We start from the raw sequence: 23643 nt of genomic DNA, 5'->3' as shown, positions 1-23643 counted from the left end.
GTCCATCACGGCCCTGCAAATAATGAAAGTAAAATTCGCAAATTGGTGAGACGAGACTCGTTCGACTCCCCGGCCTTTCTTATTTACTATTATATAAACATACACTTCTATAAAACGGGCTTCAAACTCTAAGCATTCAATCCGGAAAAAATCAAATAAAGGAAGACTCAAACACAATATTTTAAGCCATGTTTTATTATATTTATTTACTTATCTATTTAATATTTTTCATAAATATTTTTTTTTATCAACATTGATTTTTCCCTACTGACAGTTGCCTTGGGCTGCCCGTGGTCGAGCATGTCGAATTTTTTGCTTCTTTTTCCTGTCACAAGGATGAAGAAATTACCCACCATAGTTGATCACATTAATGATGTGCAATACGTATTTTGCATAAGTCTAAAAAAGTGCAAAGTCGTTATTCGATAAATTAGATGGAACATGTTTCTTCGAAATTATAAACATGTTTGAACCTACAGAGAGCCTTGATAAAGCTTTGCAACAGTTGCAACTTGATTTCACGTAAAGGGAATGGATACCCGCTGATACCGTTACGGACCGGCTGTGGCCCCTCCTCCTGAATAGTGACCACCATGAGTGACCAACTGATTATATTCGCTTGTCAAGAGCTAGACAGCTGAAGAGGGTAAAATAATTACAACTTTACTACCCTCTATTCGATGGTAACGTTGCAAGTGAACGCAAGAAATCCTAAGAAAGATCTCGTCCCGTTTCCCACGTACCGCCCCCCTCCACTCCACTTTTACACACTGTTCAAACGAGACATGCCACGTCCTTACTTTGACTTAATTTCTGATTGGCTACTGGTCGCTTGGAAACAGCAGAAAGCAGAGCGATGTATTGTCATTCTCCCTTGAAATGTCGTTATAGGTAGATATTATAAAGCTTATCTGTGGTATACTTATGTGATGTCATTTTCTACCAAAAAGAGTTTGTAAACACGATGAGAGTTTTAAGGATGTGTGTAGCCCCCACCCCTTTCGTCAACTATGTGAATATTGGCCAATCAGAAAGGGCGTAAGATCGGCGACGACGTTACGTTGGAAGGTTAGTGGTGTCATGGCGGATGGAACGATGGCATTGCTACGGGAATGGAATGGCAAATAACGACAAGAAAATGCCTTAACAACACCTAAATCCGTGCTCAAACATCTTATGAATGAACTGATTTATAGTGAAAGCTCGCAAAATGCTTCGACGCCTTAAGTTTTTCTTTTTTGTTGTGTTTTTAGTAGCATGTATTTTTACAGTATTCTTGGTCCGCCATTCTATGAACACTGGCGTTGTAGTTGCTTCGGTCAAGACACAAGACCGAGGGAAATCACAGTTGCTTGATAAGTATTTTCAGATGATTAAGGATAAGATTTCAAAAGGAGAGGACTTAAATAGCATTAAAAATCAAGTTTCAAATGAGATTTTAGGAGAATACTTAGCCAAAATCAAAAACAGCAACTCCGAAGGCGCTTCGAAAACAGACGCCGAAGATGGAAAGAATAGCACTATTAAAAATGTACTTAAATCAACGGAACCATCCGAAGAGAAAAACATTAAACAGTCCAAAAAACCTCCAGAGGAATTATCTTCAGAGACGGGACACAGCGAAGACCCGGTAGATAAGCTTATCAAGAAATCGTTGAAGGAAGAAAAGGAGAGAGATCATTCGGAAGGTGACGAAGTAGAGACTACAGCTCCTCCAGTGGAAGAGCAAGAAAAAGAGGAAGAAAAAGCTTCCGAGAAGCCCTCTGCGGTCATCGAGGAGGCGAATGAAGACCAGGAACTCTGCCCTGCAAAGTCTGATTCATTAGGTACAGTAAGCGAGAAATTAGTATTGTTCAGCATCTTTATGCAGTTCAACACTTTGAAATAGCCCACCTGCTAATGTGTACCTGGAAGTAATTATACAGAGTATGTTATTACCGAAAAGGTTATGACATAGGGTTAGTTAAAGTGATTTCCTAGCATTCTTTCTTAACAATTATAAATGTTTTTATTTCCTAAAATAAATATTGTGGTGCATACTGTATTAATTGTTTATGTGTATTAACGGTTACTTACCTTACAGTTGGCCAACTGTTTGTCAATCAGAATATTCCAAAAATGGAGGAGCTAGAAAAACATTTCTCTGAAAAGTTTGGTGGATGGGTGAAAAAAGGTGGAGCGTGGAAGCCTACAGAGTGCAAAGCAAGAACAAAGGTACTGCATACATAGTTGCAGACCAATGGGTTGTTTTAGCGTCAGGCCCATACCCAGGATTTTTCTTGGGGGGGTGGATGGATGGATGGTGACATACCAGAGTAACCTAGCTTATGCTTTATAGTTTTGTCTACAAAAAGCACGTCTATTGAGAACCGAAAGTGGACTTTCGACCGTTGTGGGGGTGTGCGTTCGCACCTCCTGCACCCTCCCCCCCCCCCTATAGGTACGGGCCTGAGCGTGTTCAGTGGAAACCACCTTTGTAAGGTGGCTTGCTAGTGATTCTTTATAGCTCTTATTTGCATTTACTTGCTCAGAAACAATTAGAATCATTTTTTTATTATTGTAATTAATTATTCCTGTTTGTTGTACTATAACTTCTTTCATCTATTTATCAGCAACCAATTTCATTTTATCTGAGACTTACAGTAGGTTTGGTGGTAAAATCAACTTTGATGTTGGTTGGTCTAAAGCTGTAACAGATGTAGAATTGGAAGAATTGTTAAAACCATGATTGACATCCACAGCTTTGCTGGCTTTTGTGTTTTCTTGTTGACAGTAGCTTTTATGGTAAACCACTTTGATGTTAGTTGTTCTATAGCTGTGACAGATGTAGAATGAATTTGAAAGCCATGATTGACGTCCACAAAAAAACACTTCTGCTTTTTTTTTTTTTACTACAGGTTGCTCTGATTGTCCCATTCAGAAAAAGATATGAGCAACTTGGAATATTTGTTCGTCATATGCATCCAATGTTAAAAAGACAGAATGTAGAATACAGAATTATTATTGTGGAACAGGTAAATATTGCATATGTTGCACCACATTTATTTTTGCTTCATGATAATATTTTAGGAAACTATTATTATTTTTTAACTTTAAACATATATGATTTTTCGGTTCTTTGCCCTATTGTTTTATCAAAGTTTAACTGTATTTTCATTGCTCTCAATGCTTTTTCCTCACATATCTTGAGCTAACAGAGTACTCAAAGTTGGAGTAAAACTAAAAAAAGGAAATTAACATATTGTTTTATTTTATTCACAGTCAGGGGATACACCATTCAACAGAGCTATTCTGTTCAACATTGGTTACAAAGAATCCCTCAAGTTCAACAACTTTGATTGTTTCATCTTCCATGACGTGGACCTGATTCCTGAAGATGATAGGAACGAGTACAGCTGCCCCACTTCACCACGACATATGTCAGCAGCTGTAGACAAGTTTAATTATCAGTAAGCCAATGATCACCACTATGATCAATAATTATCATTTGATGGATAGTGCACAGCAAAACAATTCCATTGTCAAAGAATTGTTTTTTTTAACAAAATGATGCTACTTTATTTTTTTTTTCAGTTTGCCATATGCATCAATATTTGGAGGCGCTGGTTCCTTCAAGAGGAAAGACTTTGAAGAAATTAATGGATTTTCCAATAAATTCTGGGGCTGGGGAGGTGAAGATGATGACTTGTACCAAAGGTAAGTGAACTGCTAGATATTTTAGCATGACATTTTATATCATTAGTAATACTATTATTTGTTATTTATATAAAATTTCAATATATGAAAGTAAAATATAAAATTGTATTTCAACTGAGATGACCATTTTTTTGTTATGGCTTCTTAGAATGACCGTTTGCTTGCATGATTGCTTGCATGCTTGCTTATGAATGTTTTTGCCTGCTTGCATTTTTCTTTCTTTTTCTTTTTTTGTTATCTGGTAACTCTATCAACTTTTGTGGTTATTTTTTATTTAAGAATTACTGCCAAGGGTTTTCATTTGACAAGGCCCTCGCTACAAATAGGAAGGTATAAAATGGTGCGGACACACCACCACCAGAGTTCTAAGGCTGATCCCAACAGGTAACAAATAACCCCCACTCCACCCCCCTGTATGTCATCTCAATTTTGTAGAACTGTTTTCATACAAGAGTGACCATTAGTAGATTGTTGACTATTAAAGTTTGAGCAGTTTTTGATACTGAATAATATTTGCTAATGTATTGTATATGAAATGTGCAATTTGATTATTAAACTGAAACTTTGCCAATTTTGCCTAAAAAGTAATTTTTATTTATCTTTTGTCAAAGTATGCTAGCAAGCCCGAGTATCAGGTGATTTTATTTTTCAAAAGTCGTAGAGGAAAAATAAAACTATGCCTGATACAAATACTAGACGCTATGCCTGCCGTCCCTTTTTAGGCCGCTGTCAAAATACATCAGCTGTCAAATTGTCCCACATAAATGACTCACGTGGTAGCACAATCAAATGCCCAAATCAAATTATAAACAGTATTTATGCAAAGCAAAATTACAGTGGCGTTATATGCAAGGATAGTAATTTTAGTAACGATGAACCCCAGTGAGGTAACTTGATGTTATGATGTAAAATTATTTGAATGCTTTAAAAAACTGATAGGAAAACACAAAGATAGTTCACGGCGCAAGAGATTTGCAGTTTACGTATATGACAGCAGATTCACACATCAGATCACCAAATTACTACAGGATATTCACATTACCAATTTTCTTAAACAGAGTTTTTCGTCTACATAGACAAACTTCTGCTTGAACACAAATTTCATTGATAAACTCACTCGATCAACTCGCAGGAAGTGCCACAAAAAATCCCAAGAATTCTTCGCTCTCACTGACAAATTTCTTGAATATTTGGCACCTGCTTCCTGGTTTATCTAAGAATTTGATAACTACTACTGATGGTATCTGTAGTATTAAAGGCAGCTTCTATAGCATCTATATTTCCAGCACCTTTGTGGATCTTAGCATCGAAAAATGATACCTATGAGAAACAACTGAACAAACACACGCAATAACTGGCCTGGGCAAGACATTTGTACATGCTGTTAAGGGCCAATCAGAGCGCGATTTTTAATTAGCATTGTTTTCTAGCCAATCCCAGTGGTCCCAGTGGTTAATGGGACCCGACATAAAAATTTTACAGTATTTGTATCAGGCCCTCTTTTTATCGCTTCCCGGTATACAGGAACAATAAAAGGGCCTGACACTCGGGTTATGTGCTAGCAAGAATTTATTATATGACTTATCTCTTTCTATGCCATCTAATTAACATATCAAGAAAGTATGTTCTGTATAGTCTACTCTCTGCTGGTACTCTTGCATGTCAACTGCTTTTCTGAAGAATAAACTTTTTAAATCCCTGTTTTGACATATTGTACCTTCTTACAATCACTTCATAGCAGATATGGACTAGAATCCCAAAGATCTCTGCTAACACCTGTACCCTAGAGATGTGCGTTTTCCTCATTGCTCACGAGCACTTCTCTCTGTCACATGTCGCATGACTCCCTTACTGACCTTTCCCTGACATGCAAACTAACTAATACACGTAAGTAATTGCATTAAACTATGCTCAAGTTTAATCACTTCAACCCTTGTTTATTGATATTCTTCTAAGGCCCATTAAAGAGTCATGAGGGAATGATGTCATGTAGTACATGCTGAATACTGTCAGTTACATGTATTTGGATAAAATCTCAATTCTTTGGAAAAAACTCAATCTTATTTCATTAGATTCTTAACAAGAGAAATAGCCAATTTGAAAAAAATACCCACATTCTTGGCACAAGTAGCATTGTTGGCTCCCCTTTTTTGGGTGCAGCCATTAGTTTTTGTAGCTACTGCTACAAGAACTTCGGCCTTTGGAATCGGACATGGATGGTTTTCTGAATTAGCTTTGAATTGCTTCTAAAAAAAAGATACTTTTAAAGTTTGAATCAAATAGCGTGGTTTTACCTTGAGCTTGCTCTTTTCGAGCTGTTATCGTTAACCCTGGAGTCTAGTTATTGATTTATAAAATGTGCGCAATACATATATTTTATCATGTTTTCTGCAGAATGATTGTTTTGCCTTTTCCTAGATTGTAAACATGCACGTCTAATTGCCTGTCAGGGTTGGGATGATTTGTGTTTGAATATTTGTAACCCTGGAGTCTAGTTATTGATTTATAAAATGTGCGCAATACATATATTTTATCATGTTTTCTGCAGAATGATAGTTTTGCCTTTTCCTAGATTGTAAACATGCACGTCTAATTGCCTGTCAGGGTTGGGATGATTTGTGTTTGAATATTTGTTCCTTGTCCGAAAAAGAAGCTGAAATTGGCATGTTTTCCAAGTCAATTAATATGAAGAAGCGAGCATTACAAATTAGTTTTTAGACATCAGGTGAAAGATGATTATTGATGTAGTGTATTTGGTAGAGCATCGGTCTTGGAAACAAAGGTACCTAGTTTAAATACAGCGTAACAAACTTTTTTTTCTCTTTCCCCTTTTCTTAGAAATTTTGAGAAGTTTTTCTCTTAAATAAAAACATTTATTTTTATTTTAGTAGTTTATTCTAGGGTAAATACATAATCAAGAATTTATAGCTAATGAAGCCAGCAGAATTGAAAACATCTTTATGATCTAAATGTGCACACAATTATTATAATTATTGCTAAATATGTTGTACTGTGTATATACTCGAAATTCTAGTGTAACATTTCTTAAACTAAAACACACCTTGCAGGGCTATTTTTTATTGGCTTGAATTTGCCATTTAAAAAGTTGTGATTTCAAGTCACCTATTGCTCTGTGGTATTTCAATATGTTGTTTTTACCAAGAAAACATATTCTTTTATCATTGAAACCTTTCAAAACTATGTACTATTTAGCACACAATCATGTGTGGCAATTTCAAAAACTATCCTGTAAAAAATGGATATCATGTAGTAATCCATATTACCTTGATATATTTAATAACCTATGCAATTGCTCGCAAGCACACTAGGTTGCCATAAAAAGGAAACTATTTTCATCAAAACAATCTTAAGAACAAATTAAATTTTTTTTATGTTTACATTATTCTATATGTTATGCTCCATAATGCTCAGAATCAGAAATATAAGCGAACAAAAAGTTTATTCCTGAACAAGCATACAATATGTTCCCACGCTTTGATTGTTAGAATAGAGCAATAGTATTATGAGTTATATTCATGCAGCTATTACAAGAACCTTGAAAAGCTGCTCTCAAACAATTCAGCTCTCTTTCAAATCCTAGTTGTCCACCCCCCCCCCCAAAAAAAAAAAAATCTAAGCCACATGCTAATGCAAAACAGGCATAGGCTGAATCTGATAAGAGGAACACCATGTTTTCCATCTACTGAAAGTAGCAGAGTATTTACATAGTACTTGTCGAGGCTACTTTTCCTGCCAATACCACTTCCGGCAACAGTTTAATAGTCAATAACTGTAGTGAAGAATCTGCTAACCAAGCAGATTTATTCAGACCAGACCACATAGGGGAAGAGAACACATATAAATGAAATAAACACACACAAAAAGCACAACCCATAATAAATAACCTAACCAAACCCAACCCAAACCTAACCCCCCAAAAAGTATATATAACCGAGTTGCTCCAAGCACAAGTGAAACCAGGGTTGAATACCTAATAAGCGTCCTTCAGATTATTTACCCTTAAACTGACACGCTACATTTCAACATTTTATTAAACAATACCAGGTACAGAAGAGAGTATCCGTTTCTGCTAATTGCCATGGCAACCGCAAGAAAATTCATTACTTGTAAAGTTAGTGGTACAGTAAAACTTGCCTAAGCCGCCAGCGTGTAAATCGCCAAGAAAGTCCTAATTTCATGCATAACATTTTCAATTAAATTTCCTTTTACCCGCAAGTCCTAAGTTGCCAAAGTGTGTAAGCCGCCAAAGAAATCTGTTCACCAAACTAGTTGTGATGTGAGATACGCATTGTAGACAATGCTGCATTGATAACAGAGTGGTTATCATGGCGCCTAAACGGAAAATAAAATCTTTATCTTATAAAGTTTTCAGACTCCTGGAATGATACAAATTGATCAAGCCAAATCTTCAAGTCATTAGTTGCCAAATTGACGAGATGCACATCCACTATACTTATTCTTTTTTCAACTGATGTTTATGACATACCTTAAGCCATACCATCTTAAAAACAGGCTCGAACAAAAGCTCGAGCTCAGCTGTTAAGAGCAGGGAAAAGCTCCGGCTTGGATTCTGAAATTTGACAAAAGTTTCGGGCTTGCAATCTGAAATTTGCACCTCGGCAAGTTTCAGATTTACCTATTGTTACCCCTACACAAGTTGCCAAAATGACAACTTACACATAGGTTTTCAAATCCCTAAGCTGTAATGAAAATCTTTGTCCCAAAAATGTAGACTTAGGTGACTTAGTTTACTCTGTGATAAAATATGATTAAATCCATTGAGATATCAACCATGATGAATAGGTTAAAGAGAAAGTTGTGAGCAGGAGAAGAGGGAATGAGTGTAGATTCTTCTTTAACATCATCTAACAATTCATTTTTTGCATGCATTGCTTGTGTTTGGGATTAGGAACTGATTGCTGTAATATTTGCACATAACAAGCACCTTGTCATAATCTTCATGGCTTAATCATGTGCACCATCTTTCACTTTTAAATGCACGATTCAATGTGGGCTTACTCATAATCGGGGACATCAACCTCTGAAAATTATTTTTAATGGATCAATAGGGGGAGTGAGATTCGGCTAAAAACTGATTTTTTTAATTATTTTCACATACGGTGATATTTTTAAGTCAATTTTTAATTCAATAATAAAGAGATTTTTGGGACATAGGGCTAGAATTTGAGGGAATTTTTGGAAAGTGTGTGAGGTTGAAGTCCTTGCATAATAAATAAATTAAACTCTTTAAGTATTGTCAAAAATTCTAATATCGTACCTGATTTAGCTATATCAAAGGTGATTAACTCTTTTCTCTCCTTCTTTCTTTTTAATTAGGTTTGCACTCTTACAAAATCCTGTGGAACGAATGCCTCGTGATGGGCTGAACACACTAGCATATAAACTACTTGAAGTAAAAGAGGAATCTTTGTATACAATAATAACTATACATGTAGATAAAACCATGGTTAAGAGATAAAACTAGTCGTTAGGGAACTTACGCTAACAATATTAATAGGGATGGGCAGCAACTGGAAACTCAACGTTTTTCAGTTTTGTTTTTGAACACAAGAAGAGTTTTGGTAACATTAAAAACAACAATCTTCTACTTCCAGTTGGCGTCCCCCCTCTAGAAACACCTTAAGTTCCTAATTGCTACTTGAATGTTTGACTGCAACAATCTAAATATGACAATTCTGCTACATACATTTGGTTTAAATATCTCTGTCAAGATTACTGGAACAATTAATTCATAACAAACAAACATGCTGCCAGAATGCAGCTAGAACCATATTTATTGATTAAACTGAAATTAGAGGAAGGGTAGAAAGCTCATTTGAGAGAGCTATTTTTATAAAGCCATGAAATAAAATTTGTAATTTGTCACCTTAACAGTGAAAAAATAGGAGTAGGAATAAATGTTTCTGAAGGAAAATGCTTTAATTTGATATTGATTATGATGCGTGGTTTTGTAGGCTATGAAACTCTATGCAAACGAGATCGTAATTTCAATAGAAAGCTCATTGAGTCACTGCGCCACTGTAAATTTAGTAGCAATCTGATTAAGTCACAGTAAATTAGAAGTATTAGGGTTTAGTACAGTATGTGATATCATATTGATCTGTTCCTGAATTTGACCAGATGGCAAAATAATTCAATTTTTATATATTAAACTTTGTATAAACCTTGAGATCACATAAGATCACATAAATCCCATCTCATGTCTTTGACATCACTCAACCATGTGATATGATTTTCAATCACCCCAAACACATTGTTTGAATAAACAAAAATAAATAAAAAAGGATATTAAGTTGAATGTTGTGGTAGTGTGATTTAACCCTATGTTAAATGTTGGTAAAACCTAGCATTTGTTACTCTTATTACCCTACCATCTCAACCTTAAACTTTTCTGGGTTTTCAGAGGGCAATCGTTCCTCGTCTGATCAACGAACAGCCTTTGGCACCTAAGGTTGACTATGTCCTGCCCTGAGATATTTTAAATCTGAATATAGGGAGTGGCTTGTCTATTTTTAGGACATCTTTAGTGAATTCTGATTTTGGGGGCATACCAGTTTTAGTTTCTTAGTTTTTGGTTTTGAAAAAAGAAATCTGCCCTAAAACCTTACTTTTATATCAGAGGTCTCTTATTAATTCAGCGTTAGTAGGAAAATATACTGTAAATATATACTATAAATATGCTGTAATACTTTTTACCAGTTATTAATTCTAACAATTTATTAATTTATCAAGCATAATAATTAATTCTGTTCTCTCTTTCTTTGATTAGGCATTCACTCTTACAGAATACTGTGCAACGAATGCCCCGGGACGGGCTGAACACACTAGTTTATAAAGTATTACAAGTGAAAGAGGAATGTTTATACACGATTGTGACTATACATGTAGATAAGTCGATGGTTAAGCGATAACCAGCGTTTCGCTTGGCTGCCGTTAGCGTCTTTTTTGAATATCATAGCCGTAGCAGGCCTCGAATTATCGGGGGAGGGCGATACAAAAACATTTATGAAACAATGGAGGGCACAGCCACGCCCCTACTAGTCATTTCCTTATAATGTTTGAAAAAATGGGGGGGGGGGGCACATGCCCCCAGCGCCCCACCCCCTGCTATGGCCCTGAATATAGATGAGAATTCATGGCTCTGTTTCCCACGAATGTTTTAACATTTTTAGCGTTTAAATATTCCAAAATGTCTTTAGATTCAATGTGTCTTGAAATTCGAATTCGTTGTTCAGTCATAGAAACCTGATATGCACACTTAGATAGAACTAGTAATGATCTAATAATTTATTGCATAATAATTTGTAATAAAATCTTAATCCAAGAAGTTGATGCAAACTCCACACATCTACGAGGATAGGAATAGATAGGATTGTGTACCCTGGTTCATAAATGGCACACCACTTCTGCCACGGCCCTGTTCTGCAAGACTAAGACGGAAAGGCAAGAGATGGCCGTCGCTTCAATCTTGCAGCCGGGTTTAAGAAGAATGGGCCACTATAGCCATTTTAGGCACCAAAATCTTTGTAACACACGCAGTTGGCATGATGTTTCATAACGGAGGTCTTCGTGTATCAAAATAATGAGACAATAAAATGCTAGCTACACTATCTGAGTATTTAAAAGTACTTCGGCCATTTGTGTGTGTAAATTTGCCGTCTACCCTACTCCCAATTACACGTTTTCATGTCCAGAATCACCAAACGACAATTGTTTGTATAAAGAGTATTAATCAATCCATCAACCAACCAATCCTTAATGCATTATAAGAAGATCGGGATGATCCCTTCAACCATGCTTCAAGATGCATTTCATGTGTTATGTATGCCCAGCTAAAGCTTACTTGTGGCCTTGTTTGCTTTTGATACAATAAGCGTAAAATAACGTATAATACTATGTACCGGACAGTATTCTTTTTGTTGGGCCACATGCCATCTCCCTCTCTATATAGTATATCTTAACCCCGATGTAAACAACGCCATTATCAGCCAGCATAGAGGTGCCTCTGCTTGGCTTATCAGAAGAATCAAGTAATCGCTAACTACTTTGCAGCACAACTGTTTCCTTTGACCTCCCTGTAATTGCCTGTCTTGGCTCTCACGTTGACAAACAACTTCACAATTCGTCTGCTTGACATTCTACTGACTCACCTTTAATGTCTTCCTTTTCATTCGCTTTTCTCTGCCTCTAATCCAATTCTTTACATCATCCAACCCACCCAACATTTTTATCCTGTTCAACTGCCTGCCAAACTGCTTTTTTTTTAAATAGTTCTGTCTCCCCTTCCGTGACCTCCCAAAGAAGCAAATAAAACTCTAGAAAGTTCTAGAAAGTGTCTGATATCTATGGAACATCATTTATATTCTGTTTATTCTAGTGGTGCAAAGTTGCGCACTTCACGCCAAAGGATGCACAAGGATGGATTAAGCAATCTCAAGTATAAATTGCTGAAGGTGCGCGAGGAACCCATGTATACAATGGTCACTGTTGCAGTTAACCCTAAGGAAACGTGACAACACTTAGCCTTTCATCGTTCACTCTGAAGCCCCAACAGCACTCAGCCTCTAGCACTGACTACCTTTACCTAAAGAGCTTTTACGAGGCGTAAATAACAGATCTTCCATATTGACTACCTTTACCTAAAGAGCTTTTACGAGGCGTAAATAACGGATCTTCCATATTGACTACCTGAACCGAAAGAGTTTGGAGGAGGCGTCAAAACAAGGCCTTACTATCTGTACTGAAAGAGCTTGGAAAAGGTGTCAATAGTACTTCAATACTGACTACCCGTACCGAAAGAGCTTGGAGGAGGTGTCAATAATACTTCAATACTGACTACCTGTATCAATACTGACTACCTGTACCAAAAGGGCCCAGACACCGTCAACCCCTTTCTTTTGGAGGTCATAACCTCCTTAGAGAAAGGCGTTATCTGCACGCTGGCATTGAAATAACATTGTAAAGGACCTGCAGATTATCCTTTGATTGTACCTGGTATTAGGCCAGGAGAAGTGTTCGTTTAGCGCCCCAGTTGCCATTGCCATGGAATACACAAGGCGCATCGCGTGGTCGAGTGATTTTGGACCATTTTCCATATGATAATTTTTTGAGAAAATTAAAGATGTTATTGTGAGAGGTTTGATTATGATAAAAAATGAATCAGTAGAGGACATCTTTTCTCGTCTAGTATTTCGCTATTCAAAACGCAAAAAGTACATTAAAAAACATTGTTTGAAAGAGTAGAGTTGTAAAGAAGCTTTTATGCTTTTTTGAGTGGTTTTCATTAGTCTAACCCTCGAAACAAAGTGTGATAGACAAAGTGTAATAGTCAGGAAAACAAGAGAACAATGGAATTGGATCACAATAAAGCGTAATACGCCAAATTGTAGTTTACGGGTTAATGAGAACCACTTTATTATTTTAGTATCTATTTAAAATCATTTATATAGACTACCTTTCTGTAAAAAAATATTTACATTCTTAAATTGACCTATTTCTGTGTCTTCGCTCCTTCTGTGCCTTGACCGGTAGTACGCACACACGATGGGTAGCGGGAAGATGTTTCAGTAGGCCGGTATGTTTAAAAGAATTGTTGTGTATCGAATTTTTTTAGTTGATGGCGGTTGTTTTCAATAAATTGGTTTTGAAGGATATTTTTGAGGTGGTAGGGAGGGTTTGATGTGCGAATATTTTTGCGGAATTCTCGTCAATTTACCACAAAAATTGGTAAAGGTCAGATAGCAGCCTGACGGCATACTAAAACATACCCACACTTAGGGACTGCGCTTCTTTGTGAGTGATCCACAACCCAAAACAGTTTATTTGGAGATATTTCAGGCTAGCATTTGTCTCTTTACTGTTTGGCGCATTGTTAATATCTGGGTACATGAGCTTGCCCAATATTTAGTGTAACAAGTCTACTGGTGAGGTTTCTCCTCTTAATATTCGGTGTTGGGACCTTGTCATCACGTGGTTCGTTTGGCGAGGTACCTCGGCTGTAACGGGCTGGGAGGTTACGGCGTCAAATTCCGGACACATGTCAATATTCTGAAATTTATCAAAGAAAGAAGAACGCGGAGGCTAAAATGTCTGAAATGATAAATGCTAAGAATCTGTAAGAATCCGCGCTATTTCACAGGCCATCCTTCCTTTTTTTCTCGTTTTCCGTTAAAAATCATACGAGATCGACCGGAAATAAACTGGTGACAATGCGGCTTTAGTTTCGAAGTATTGAACCGTACCTTTTTTGGAGGTAAGGTGGTAGCTAGTTTAGTGCGAAAGTTAGTGGTGATGATGATTGACGGGTTCTTGCCCCACAAGTGGATACTACAGAATTGTGGTGTAGCGCTCTCACCTTTCTCGGGACTAGCCACTCGAGCATCATGAGTATTATCAAGTCTATCACAGCAAGGACGCAGAATATCTTCCCCGCTATGCTACCGCACATATACAGCCTGGATAAGCAAGTGTAAAACGTACAACTGTTAGATAACAGTGCTTACAAACTGGAATGCTGGGACGCCTGTCAGGTTAGATAATAAGCACAAATAACAAAATGATGCATTCTGTTTACAATAGAATTCCGCTAATTAGAGCTCAGAAGGGAAACATCTCTCTGTTATATCAGCGGTTATAATAAAAAATATCTAGCTCTCTGCTTATATTTGCGGTTATATTAGCGGAAATTACCCCTAAAAATTAGGCTAAAATTCAAGGATCGTTCGAGATATCAGGAAATAATTTATCCAAATTTGAATTAGTAGCTCAGCTCACTTTACGGGAACGGATTTTTAAATGCTCCTATCCTTAAAGTAGAGCTCGAAAAGGCACAAAATAATGCACTGATAATAACCTCATAACGTACCTTTTTAATCGTTCTTCAAAAGGAACGCTTGGTAAACTGGCGACAGTGTCGTAAACCTATAAAACAGACAGAAAACCATGCCACATAAAAGACACTTTTAGTTTACCCCTTAGCTATAATGTTATAGTGAGGGTGATAAGGCTGCGTTATACTAGTAGTATCTGAGGGTGGTAAGGTTGCGTTATACTAGTAGTATCTGAGGATGGTGAGGTTGCGTTATACTAGTAGTATCTGAGGGTGGTATGTTTGCGTTATACTAGTAGTATCTGATGGTGGTAAGGTTGCGTTATACTAGTAATATCTGAGGGTGGTAAGGTTGCGTTATACTAGTAGTATCTGAGGATGGTAAGGATGCTTTATAATAGTAGTATCTGAGGGAGGTAAGGTTGCGCTATACTAGTAGTATCTGAGGGAGGTAAGGTTGCGCTATACTAGTAGTATCTGAGGGTGGTAAGGTTGCGTTATACTAGTAGTATCTGAGGGTGGTAAGGTTGCGTTATACTAGTAATATCTAAGGGTGGTAAGGTTGCGTTATACTAGTAATATCTGAGGGTGGTAAGGATGCGTTATACTAGTAGTATCTGAGGGTGGTAAGGTTGCGTTATACTAGTAATATCTAAGGGTGGTAAGGTTGCGTTATACTAGTAATATCTGAGGGAGGTAAGGTTGCGTTATACTAGTAGTATCTGAGGGAGGTAAGGTTGCGTTATACTAGTAGTATCTGAGGGTGGTAAGGTTGCGTTATACTAGTAGTATCTGAGGGAGGTAAGGATGCGTTATACTAGTAGTATCTGAGGATGGTAAGGATGCGTTATACTAGTAGTATCTGAGGGTGGTAAGGTTGCGTTATACTAGTAATATCTAAGGGTGGTAAGGTTGCGTTATACTAGTAATATCTGAGGGAGGTAAGGTTGCGTTATACTAGTAGTATCTGAGGGAGGTAGGGCTGCGTTATACTAGTAGTATCTGAGGGTGGTAAGGCTGCGTTGGGTGGTAAGGATGCGTTATACTAGTAGTATCTGAGGGAGGTAAGGTTGCGTAATACTAATAGTATCTGAGGGTGGTAAGGTTGCGTTATACTAGTAGTATCTGAGGGTGGTAAGGTTGCCTTATACTAGTAGTATCTGAGGGAGGTAAGGCTGCATTATACTAGTAGTATCTGAGGGAGGTAAGGACGCGTTATACTAGTAGTATCTGAGGTTGCGTTATACTAGTAGTATCTGAGGGAGGTAAGGTTGCGTTATACTAGTAGTATCTGAGGATGGTAAGGCTGCGTTATACTAGTAGTATCTGAGGGAGGTAAGGATGCGTTATACTAGTAGTTTCTGAGGGAGGTAAGGATGCGTTATACTAGTAGTATCTGAGGGAGGTAAGGTTGCGTTATACTAGTAGTATCTGAGGGTGGTAAGGTTGCGTTATACTAGTAATATCTGAGGGTGGTATGTTTGCGTTATACTAGTAGTATCTGAGGAAGGTAAGGTTGCGTTATACTAGTAGTATCTGAGGGAGGTAAGGTTGCGTTATACTAGTAGTATCTGAGGGTGGTAAGGATGCGTTATACTAGTAGTATCTGAGGGAGGTAAGGTTGCGTTATACTAGTAGTATCTGAGGGAGGTAAGGTTGCGTTATACTAGTAGTATCTGAGGGTGGTAAGGATGCGTTATACTAGTAGTATCTGAGGGTGGTAAGGATGCGTTATACTAGTAGTATCTGAGGGTGGTAAGGCTGCGTTATACTAGTAGTATCTGAGGGTGGTAAGGTTGCGTTATACTAGTAGTATCTGAGGGAGGTAAGGTTGCGTTATACTAGTAATATCTGAGGGAGGTAAGGATGCGTTGTACTAGTAGTATCTGAGGGAGGTAAGGCTGCGTTATACTAGTAGTATCTGAGGGTGGTAAGGCTGCGTTATACTAGTAGTATCTGAGGGTGGTAAGGCTGCGTTATACTAGTAGTATCAGAGGGAGGTAAGGTTGCGTTATACTAGTAGTATCTGAGGGAGGTAAGGTTGCGTTATACTAGTAATATCTGAGCGTGGTAAGGCTGCGTTATACTAGTAGTATCTGGGGAGGTAAGGTTGCGTTATACTAGTAGTATCTGAGGGAGGTAGGGCTGCGTTATACTAGTAGTATCTGAGGGAGGTAGGGCTGCGTTATACTAGTAGTATCTGAGGGTGGTAAGGCTGCGTTATACTAGTAGTATCTGGGGTGGTAAGGATGCGTTATACTAGTAGTATCTGAGGGAGTTAAGGTTGCGTAATACTAGTAGTATCTGAGGGTGGTAAGGTTGCGTTATACTGGTAGTATCTGAGGGAGGTAAGGTTGCGTTATACTAGTAGTATCTGAGGAAGGTAAGGCCTCATTATACTAGTAGTATCTGAGGGAGGTAAGGACGCGTTATACTAGTAGTATCTGAGGGAGGTAAGGTTGCGTTATACTAGTAGTATCTGAGGGAGGTAAGGATGCGTTATACTAGTAGTATCTGAGGGTGGTAAGGCTGCGTTATACTAGTAGTATCTGAGGGTGGTAAGGCTGCCTTATACTAGTAGTATCTGAGGGAGGTAAGGATGCGTTATACTAGTAGTATCTGAGGGAGGTAAGGCTGCGTTATACTAGTAGTATTTGAGGATGGTATGGTTGCGTTATACTAGTAGTATCTGAGGATGGTAAAGTTGCGTTATACTAGTAGTATCTGATGGTGGTAAGGATGCGTTATACTAGTAGTATCTGAGGGAGGTAAGGCTGCGTTATACTAGTAGTATCTGATGGTGTTAAGGTTGCGTTTTACTAGTAGTATCTGAGGATGGTATGGTTGCGTTATACTAGTAGTATCTGATGGTGGTAAGGTTGCGTTATACTAATACTACGTTACCTTTTCTGTTCTCTTGGAGACGTTAGTCCATGTGTACATAGCCCTTATTCTCTCGTGTGCTGTGTGTGTGTCGATGACGCTCCTACTCCTTACACGGCGAATGCAGTCTTCTAAAGCATCCACGAGAGCTGCCACAGATGAACAAGTTAGCCATTTATCTGAAGCTTACACCTTAAAAGCCACGTGATAACAGCGCTTGAGTCGTCCGACTTCCCCAGCGCTGGATCCAGCTTTCATGGCACTGTTGTTTTGGTTTTAGTGTATGTTGAATGTTGGAACATCTCATCAAAGAAAATATAGTTATTGATGCATGATCTTTATTAACAGAGTGTAGCCATTTGTATTGTAGAGAGTGTTAAATTCAAGCGGAAGTCGGCTCTAAAGTCTTTAAAGTTTCTGGTAAAAAGTCTTGAATTTCAATGGAATATCGTGTCATACCTTGTACACTGGGTTCTGCCATGGTTATCATATCAGGCGGTAAAACCTCAGGAACGCCACCAACACGCGTACTTACAACCTGAAGCCTACAACCAAATGAATATTATATCAAGAATATAATATAAACCAAACAGCGTTTGTCATGTTGGGAAAGTAAACAGCATTGTCGGATGGAGGTTACGAAAACTTTTGATCGAGGTCGAACTTTTTCCTCGCATTTAATTTGCAATATTTCCTTTGGCCAATCGAGCAAGACAAACATCCCCCAAAAATAAATTTGCAAATAGCCATATTGCTGAGCACATGGTCCACCTGAACTCTTCCGTGGTAAGCGGAGCCGCATTAGAGAGGTTAGGTACTGAACAAAGCAAACTTACCCTGGGTACCAGACTTCTCTCGTCCAGTGACGCTCAGCCAAAATGCCGCGAAGCGACGGTTTGGCGCGACGAGCGAAGCTTCTCGACATTTTGGCTTAGCGTCACTGAAGTCTGATACCCTGGGTAGACAAAGCTTTGTGGTGTTTACATGAGACGTATGGCTAAAAATGTAACTAAGACAAACGTGAAGATGAGTACATACCCACAGCTTGCAGCCTCCACAATAGCCATACAGAACGCCTCTGTCAGCGACGTGTTCAAGAATACGTCCCCTTGAACGAGAACCTAACAAAATATTGATATTAAGCATAGAAGTATCTCTTTACCAGACAAAATTGAAGGCCGCTTTGAAGGCCCCGCTAAAAAATCGGCTAATCAATGTAGCGAATAACTATCTGGAAAAATAAACATGAAGATTTCAAGAAACTTTCCGTTAACATACATTGGCGTTAAATGTCAATACACATAAAAGCGTGCGCAAAATAACACCCAAAGAATTCCACGTTTTACTACTTCTCTGTTGTCCACCTCCCTTCCCCTCCCTCCCTAAAAAATGGTGGGCATCCTCATTATCATAATCGTTTATTACACACTTTGCAATTCTGCTATACACCAGAAGTTTGTGATTCTTCTAAGATCACTAGCAGTTCGGTGGTAGATACTTACATCTCGTACTTTGTCATGCTCCAGCGTTCCTAACAACTCAACTCGATCATGCAATTGGTTCTGTTCTCGAACCTCCTCGAGCACTACACGTTTAGGCCCATCCCCTCCTAGAAAATAATCAATTTCCAGATACGGTTTGGTGGTACCCCTCTCTTTTAAGTACACTTGCTCAATCAGGACACCTTGTTGCTTAAGTAGGATGGTAAATTAACAATTTGCCAATAGATGCACAGATGAAGTCACGGCGCGTCACGAACAAAAAAGTACGCAACGCGACACAGACGCAGATGCACAATAATGGCATCTATAAAACTCCTTTATATCCTATATTTGCGGTATCTTGTACTGAATCTTTAACCATGGTTAAAAACGTTTTGCAATATCCATTCCAATTTACTGTATTGTTTACTGGACACCTTCTTACCAATTAAAAAGTTCACATCAGAATGCCTGTGGCAAAGCTTTGGTATGATACCGGCCAGCAAGTCCATCCCCTTGCGATACACCAACCGACTCACAACTACCACTGTGACTGGAAATAGAGGGCAGTCACATTTGTAAGCTTAGTGGTGTTGTCTACCAGCGCTCCAGGTTTAATTCTACATAGATAAAGTGAAATCTTCATCCTCTTAAAGACCCTTTAGTCGGCTTACCAATGACACCATCTTCAGTGTCAGTGCATAAACGATAAGGAAATAAATAATTTATGGCTTGGTGGGTCAGATGAGTTATATGTTTGTCTCACAATACACTCAATGGATGTATAAAGATGCCATTTCTAAATGGCTATTTTTCACATTAATCCAATGACTACTTTGTTAGACAACATGTGTGTTTGTCAGAAAAAAGTTTGAGAATAGAGGAAAAAAAGCTCCCTGTTGAGCCAAGTGCAAAACACAAACAGTTTCTGGTGAAACTAATCACGATTTTGATAACCTTGTTTTGCAAAGATGAGCAGAATTTCCAACACACAGAGAGTAACCATTACCCTGCTAGTAATGGTTTAATTCTCTTCATGTGCTACCGAGTAAAGAAATCTCTGTAAGTTGCCCTCCAGATTTCTATCTAGCACGGGCAAAGAAGTTCATGCATGTTCCATTGTTTGCTTGTGCAGAGGATTTGAATTGTTTACATCAGTGTGAGTGTCAGGAGAAATTTTGAGAATTTAGAAGAAAAAGCTCCGTTCAAAAAACCAGCCAGGGGTGGGGGGGGGAGTTTCTTCCCATGTTGACTTGATAGGGATGCTCATCTTATTTTTTAGGGTTAAAAATCGGGTCTTAGGTATTTTTTAGGGGGTATCCGAGAAAAAAAAAGGCTTTTCTCTTGGAAATGGTATTTGTAAGGCTCCTGAGGTATTGTTTAGGGTAGCAATTTTTGGTCGTGCAGGTATTTTTAAGACGAGCATTCCTACAACTTCAGTGGCGGATCCAGGGGTGGTGACGGGGGTGGCATGTCACCCCCCTTTTGGGCAAAGAAAAAAACAGCATTTAAAGATAAAAAGATAAATCGTTGCAAATTGTTATAGCTGAATTACATGTATCACGATGCTATTCACTGGACGGAAATCAAGCAAACTTCCTGACAGAAAGCCAGGCCACTGCAGTAGGCGAAACAAGGCATGGATTTTGAATCAGAATGTTCTGACTGGCGAAACAGAAAAGCACTTTTTAACAACATTTTTAACACTAAAAGATAGCTCATTGGGTGTGGTCAAAGCAATTTCTACTCTTAAGCTCTAAAATCACTGTGAGACCCCCTAATGGATAGCAAAAGCATAAGAATTTTATAGCAGTTGGTTGAATTGAATGCCCTAAAAGATAGGGCAATTACCATATCATCTACTTTTATGGAGAGCCCTCCCCTCTACGACTTCCTAGACGGAGAGTAACCGGAAAATTCTTGCTAGCACATAGTAGAGTGGATAAGCAAATGAAGCTGCGAGGAACTAAGCTTTAGCAACAGCGATACAAGAATTCCTGGCAAAAAATGATATTTTAACCAACTGCCGAGGGCATAGGCATATGAGTTCATAAATGAGCTCGTAGGAGGATATGTGGGGATAGCTAAGTCAGCACCAGTCGCCGAAAGGATGATACCTCCATTCACTGAATATAGTCGTTTGCCACTGCCTGGCAAGATAGCACGCAATATGTTGGGTTCTTACCATGAGCTTTTCAAGTTTTTTTTTACAACTCGCCGGCAGAATTCCTTTAAAATTGTGTTGTGATTGATGCACTTGCACCCGAAAATAGAAAGCGCAAACTGGAAGATTTTTGCATTATCACGATATGATATGTAATAGTGTTGATCGACAGAATGGAGGTCTGTAGGCATTTTATTGCAGTGCAACCATGACAGATTGCCATTTTCTAAGTGTTCCTCCAGTAAATTTTATAGTAAGAGGAGCTATTATGCTTTTGGTTCTCTACTAATTCAAAACTTTAATAAGTAACGTGATTTTCACAAACAGGGAAAATAAGTGTATTCTCGAAATTTTGTATAAGATTTTGTAACATGAAATATATATTCCCTAAAATCTGGTAAAAAAAATCGTGACAGCCTGTTAAAAAAGTGCAGAGGTTTCTTTACTCAACAGTGTAAGCCAGAGGGTAAGAATACTGCTAATCGTAGTGCTCATCAGCAAATCACCAGTAAATCACCAAAACTAGGACTATGGCATGTGTACTTACTACAATTTTTTCTTCGCTTTGATGGGCATGGTGTAAACATTGAAGCATCCACAGCATTAGGAATCACAGATACAATATATGGCTTCATCCCGGATTGTGTAGAGGCACGAAGGACTGTGTTTTCTTTGCTTAAATTGAAATCAGCTCAGAGTTAATGCTTGAAGCTGAAATAACAAAATTGAAATCTTATCTGAAATCAAACCTTGTATGTGATACACAAATGACATGTTCTACATCTGCAAGGGAGAACTGAAGAAACTTGTTAGTTATGATGGAGCTTGCATCTGCAAATCCAAAAAGTGAGTGGTCGGTGAATATCGTCTTCATTCCCATGGTCCGAGCATGTAGAAGGGCATCATGGCAAAGTGTAGAGAATGCCTAGATTCAAAATCCTTCAGTTAGTGCAAAACCATTGCAAAGAAACCTCCCTCAGAATTTACAGGCACTGTAAGGCATGAAATAACAGATAGTGGAGTGGACAGAAGTCGGGTAATAGTAGTTTCGCTTTTGTGCAAGCACTGGCAAAATTTTATTGCAGAGAAACCAATAATTTCTTAATGTTTCTCCAATCTTTGGAGTCCCACTCAATGGTACACTTGCAACTACCTGTGAGAAGGTTAAGAGCCCCACTGAAACATTTGGAATGCTATTGGAATATATGGAAGGACTATTTTGGCTCCTCATTATACTCACAGAGTGGCCATGGACTATCGTAATCCTTTCCCTGAGAAAGATGTATCTTAAAATTGGTAAATCCAGGTAGAGAGTCGGCAAAATACACTGGTTGTGAAAAACACCAAATGGAAGATAATACACCTGAAGCAATAAAAACAAATAGGAGAGCTGTTAGTCTAAGTAAAATAATATGCTGTTTTCAGAGACTTCCTTACAGGAACCATACTAAATAAATGCCACCATGATAGTGGATTTTTTAAGACATTTATCAATTTATTTTCATGTGTACAACATTTTACTTTCGCTGAAAATAAACCGTAGAACTACATTTTAAAAATTATAAGGAAAGAACAATAGGGGCGTGGCTACACCCCCCAATATTTCATTGATGTCGCTGTATTGTGCTCCTCATTTTTGTTCTTTACAACACTCAAAATCTTCCCAATAACACAAAATCCCATCTAGACCCTCAAACTGGCTCAGAGAGCCCTGTTTCCTGTTTCAGAACATTGTGCGACAAGTAATGCACATTGTGTTTGCTATACCTTGAGGTAGTTAGTAAGATACCGAACTCCTTTTCTTCCTCCATACGAGTGTGTCACGACGATAACCTGATAAATAAGGCGGTTTGATTTTTTGGTAGACTTCTGTGTCTAGATTGTAAGGGAAGCCAGGGACGGATCCACGATTTCAAAATGGGGGGTGGAAAATGGCCGGATAGACAGCATATAACTGATCAAGTGGTTCTTGGTAGGTCATGACATAGATCTTACAATAATTCACGCTGTATTGGATTTGTCGTGCCAGCAATGTCGAGCAGGCGAAGGAAAATGGATAGTACCTCCCGTCCCTCATACATTAATTTTCTTCATACAAAGTGACTTTTAAATTTTTTTTACTCAAAAAGGGGGGGTGTATATCCAGCCAATCCCCCTCCTCTCCTGCCCCCTGTATCCGGCATCATAACTGAGGGTGTATGACCTCGTCTCCGCGTTTGCCGACCCTACCTTGTGACCTCTTTGTATCAATCGTTGTGATAGTTGATATATATGACTTTCTACTCCCCCCATGTTCGGGTAGAAAAAGTCCGAGACCATGCTGAAGTTATAAAAATCAAGTGCGATGACCATTAATAGAGAATCACAAATAAATACACGCACAAAAATATTACCAGATTCGGTGCTTTCTGTCCGCCATCTTGGATAATTATTGTGATACCGCTGAGACCACGGGCTCGGTCCAAACCTTCTCAATAAATAACAGCATTTTCGTTAATCTTTTTTTTTTTGCGCAAATGGGAGAAAATCATTGTCTATTTACGCATAAT

The 23643-nt window shown here is 38.3% G+C and overlaps 2 protein-coding genes across 8 annotated transcripts; one reads left to right on the top strand and one right to left on the bottom strand.

Moving 5' to 3' along the window:
* The first annotated feature begins 864 nt into the window (after nucleotides 1-864).
* LOC5521186 (beta-1,4-galactosyltransferase 5) lies at nucleotides 865-13227 on the top strand. Of its 3 annotated transcripts, none has more exons than XM_032366565.2 (7): nucleotides 865-1826; nucleotides 2084-2214; nucleotides 2898-3014; nucleotides 3262-3449; nucleotides 3574-3696; nucleotides 3976-4080; nucleotides 10508-11348. In XM_032366565.2, exons 1-7 carry the CDS (start codon nucleotides 1211-1213, stop codon nucleotides 10647-10649), a joined length of 1422 nt encoding a protein of 473 aa, XP_032222456.1. In that variant the 5' UTR covers nucleotides 865-1210; the 3' UTR covers nucleotides 10650-11348. The 3 variants fall into 3 exon arrangements, with proteins under 3 accessions (XP_032222456.1, XP_001640983.2, XP_032222457.1); XM_001640933.3 differs by lacking the exon at nucleotides 10508-11348 and adding an exon at nucleotides 9055-10036; XM_032366566.2 differs by lacking the exon at nucleotides 10508-11348 and adding an exon at nucleotides 12116-13227 and having other exon boundaries at nucleotides 866-1826.
* LOC5521300 (phosphatidylinositol N-acetylglucosaminyltransferase subunit A) lies at nucleotides 13122-23579 on the bottom strand. Of its 5 annotated transcripts, XM_001641057.3 has the most exons (14): nucleotides 23488-23579; nucleotides 23324-23414; nucleotides 22862-22927; nucleotides 22335-22457; nucleotides 21844-22019; nucleotides 21642-21769; nucleotides 19376-19483; nucleotides 18952-19058; nucleotides 18488-18570; nucleotides 17909-17994; nucleotides 17471-17598; nucleotides 14603-14658; nucleotides 14093-14192; nucleotides 13122-13785 (listed from the first exon to the last, which is right to left on the bottom strand). In XM_001641057.3, exons 1-14 carry the CDS (start codon nucleotides 23511-23513, stop codon nucleotides 13642-13644), a joined length of 1422 nt encoding a protein of 473 aa, XP_001641107.2. In that variant the 5' UTR covers nucleotides 23514-23579; the 3' UTR covers nucleotides 13122-13641. The 5 variants fall into 5 exon arrangements, with proteins under 5 accessions (XP_001641107.2, XP_032222458.1, XP_048577269.1 ...); XM_032366567.2 differs by lacking the exon at nucleotides 19376-19483; XM_048721312.1 differs by lacking the exon at nucleotides 23488-23579 and having other exon boundaries at nucleotides 21844-21890; nucleotides 23324-23464.
* Nucleotides 23580-23643: the final 64 nt, after the last annotated feature.

This window comes from Nematostella vectensis, chromosome 2 (genome assembly GCF_932526225.1).
Source record: "Nematostella vectensis chromosome 2, jaNemVect1.1, whole genome shotgun sequence".
NCBI lineage: Eukaryota > Metazoa > Cnidaria > Anthozoa > Actiniaria > Edwardsiidae > Nematostella > Nematostella vectensis.
This window is presented reverse-complemented; position numbering and strand designations above follow the sequence as displayed.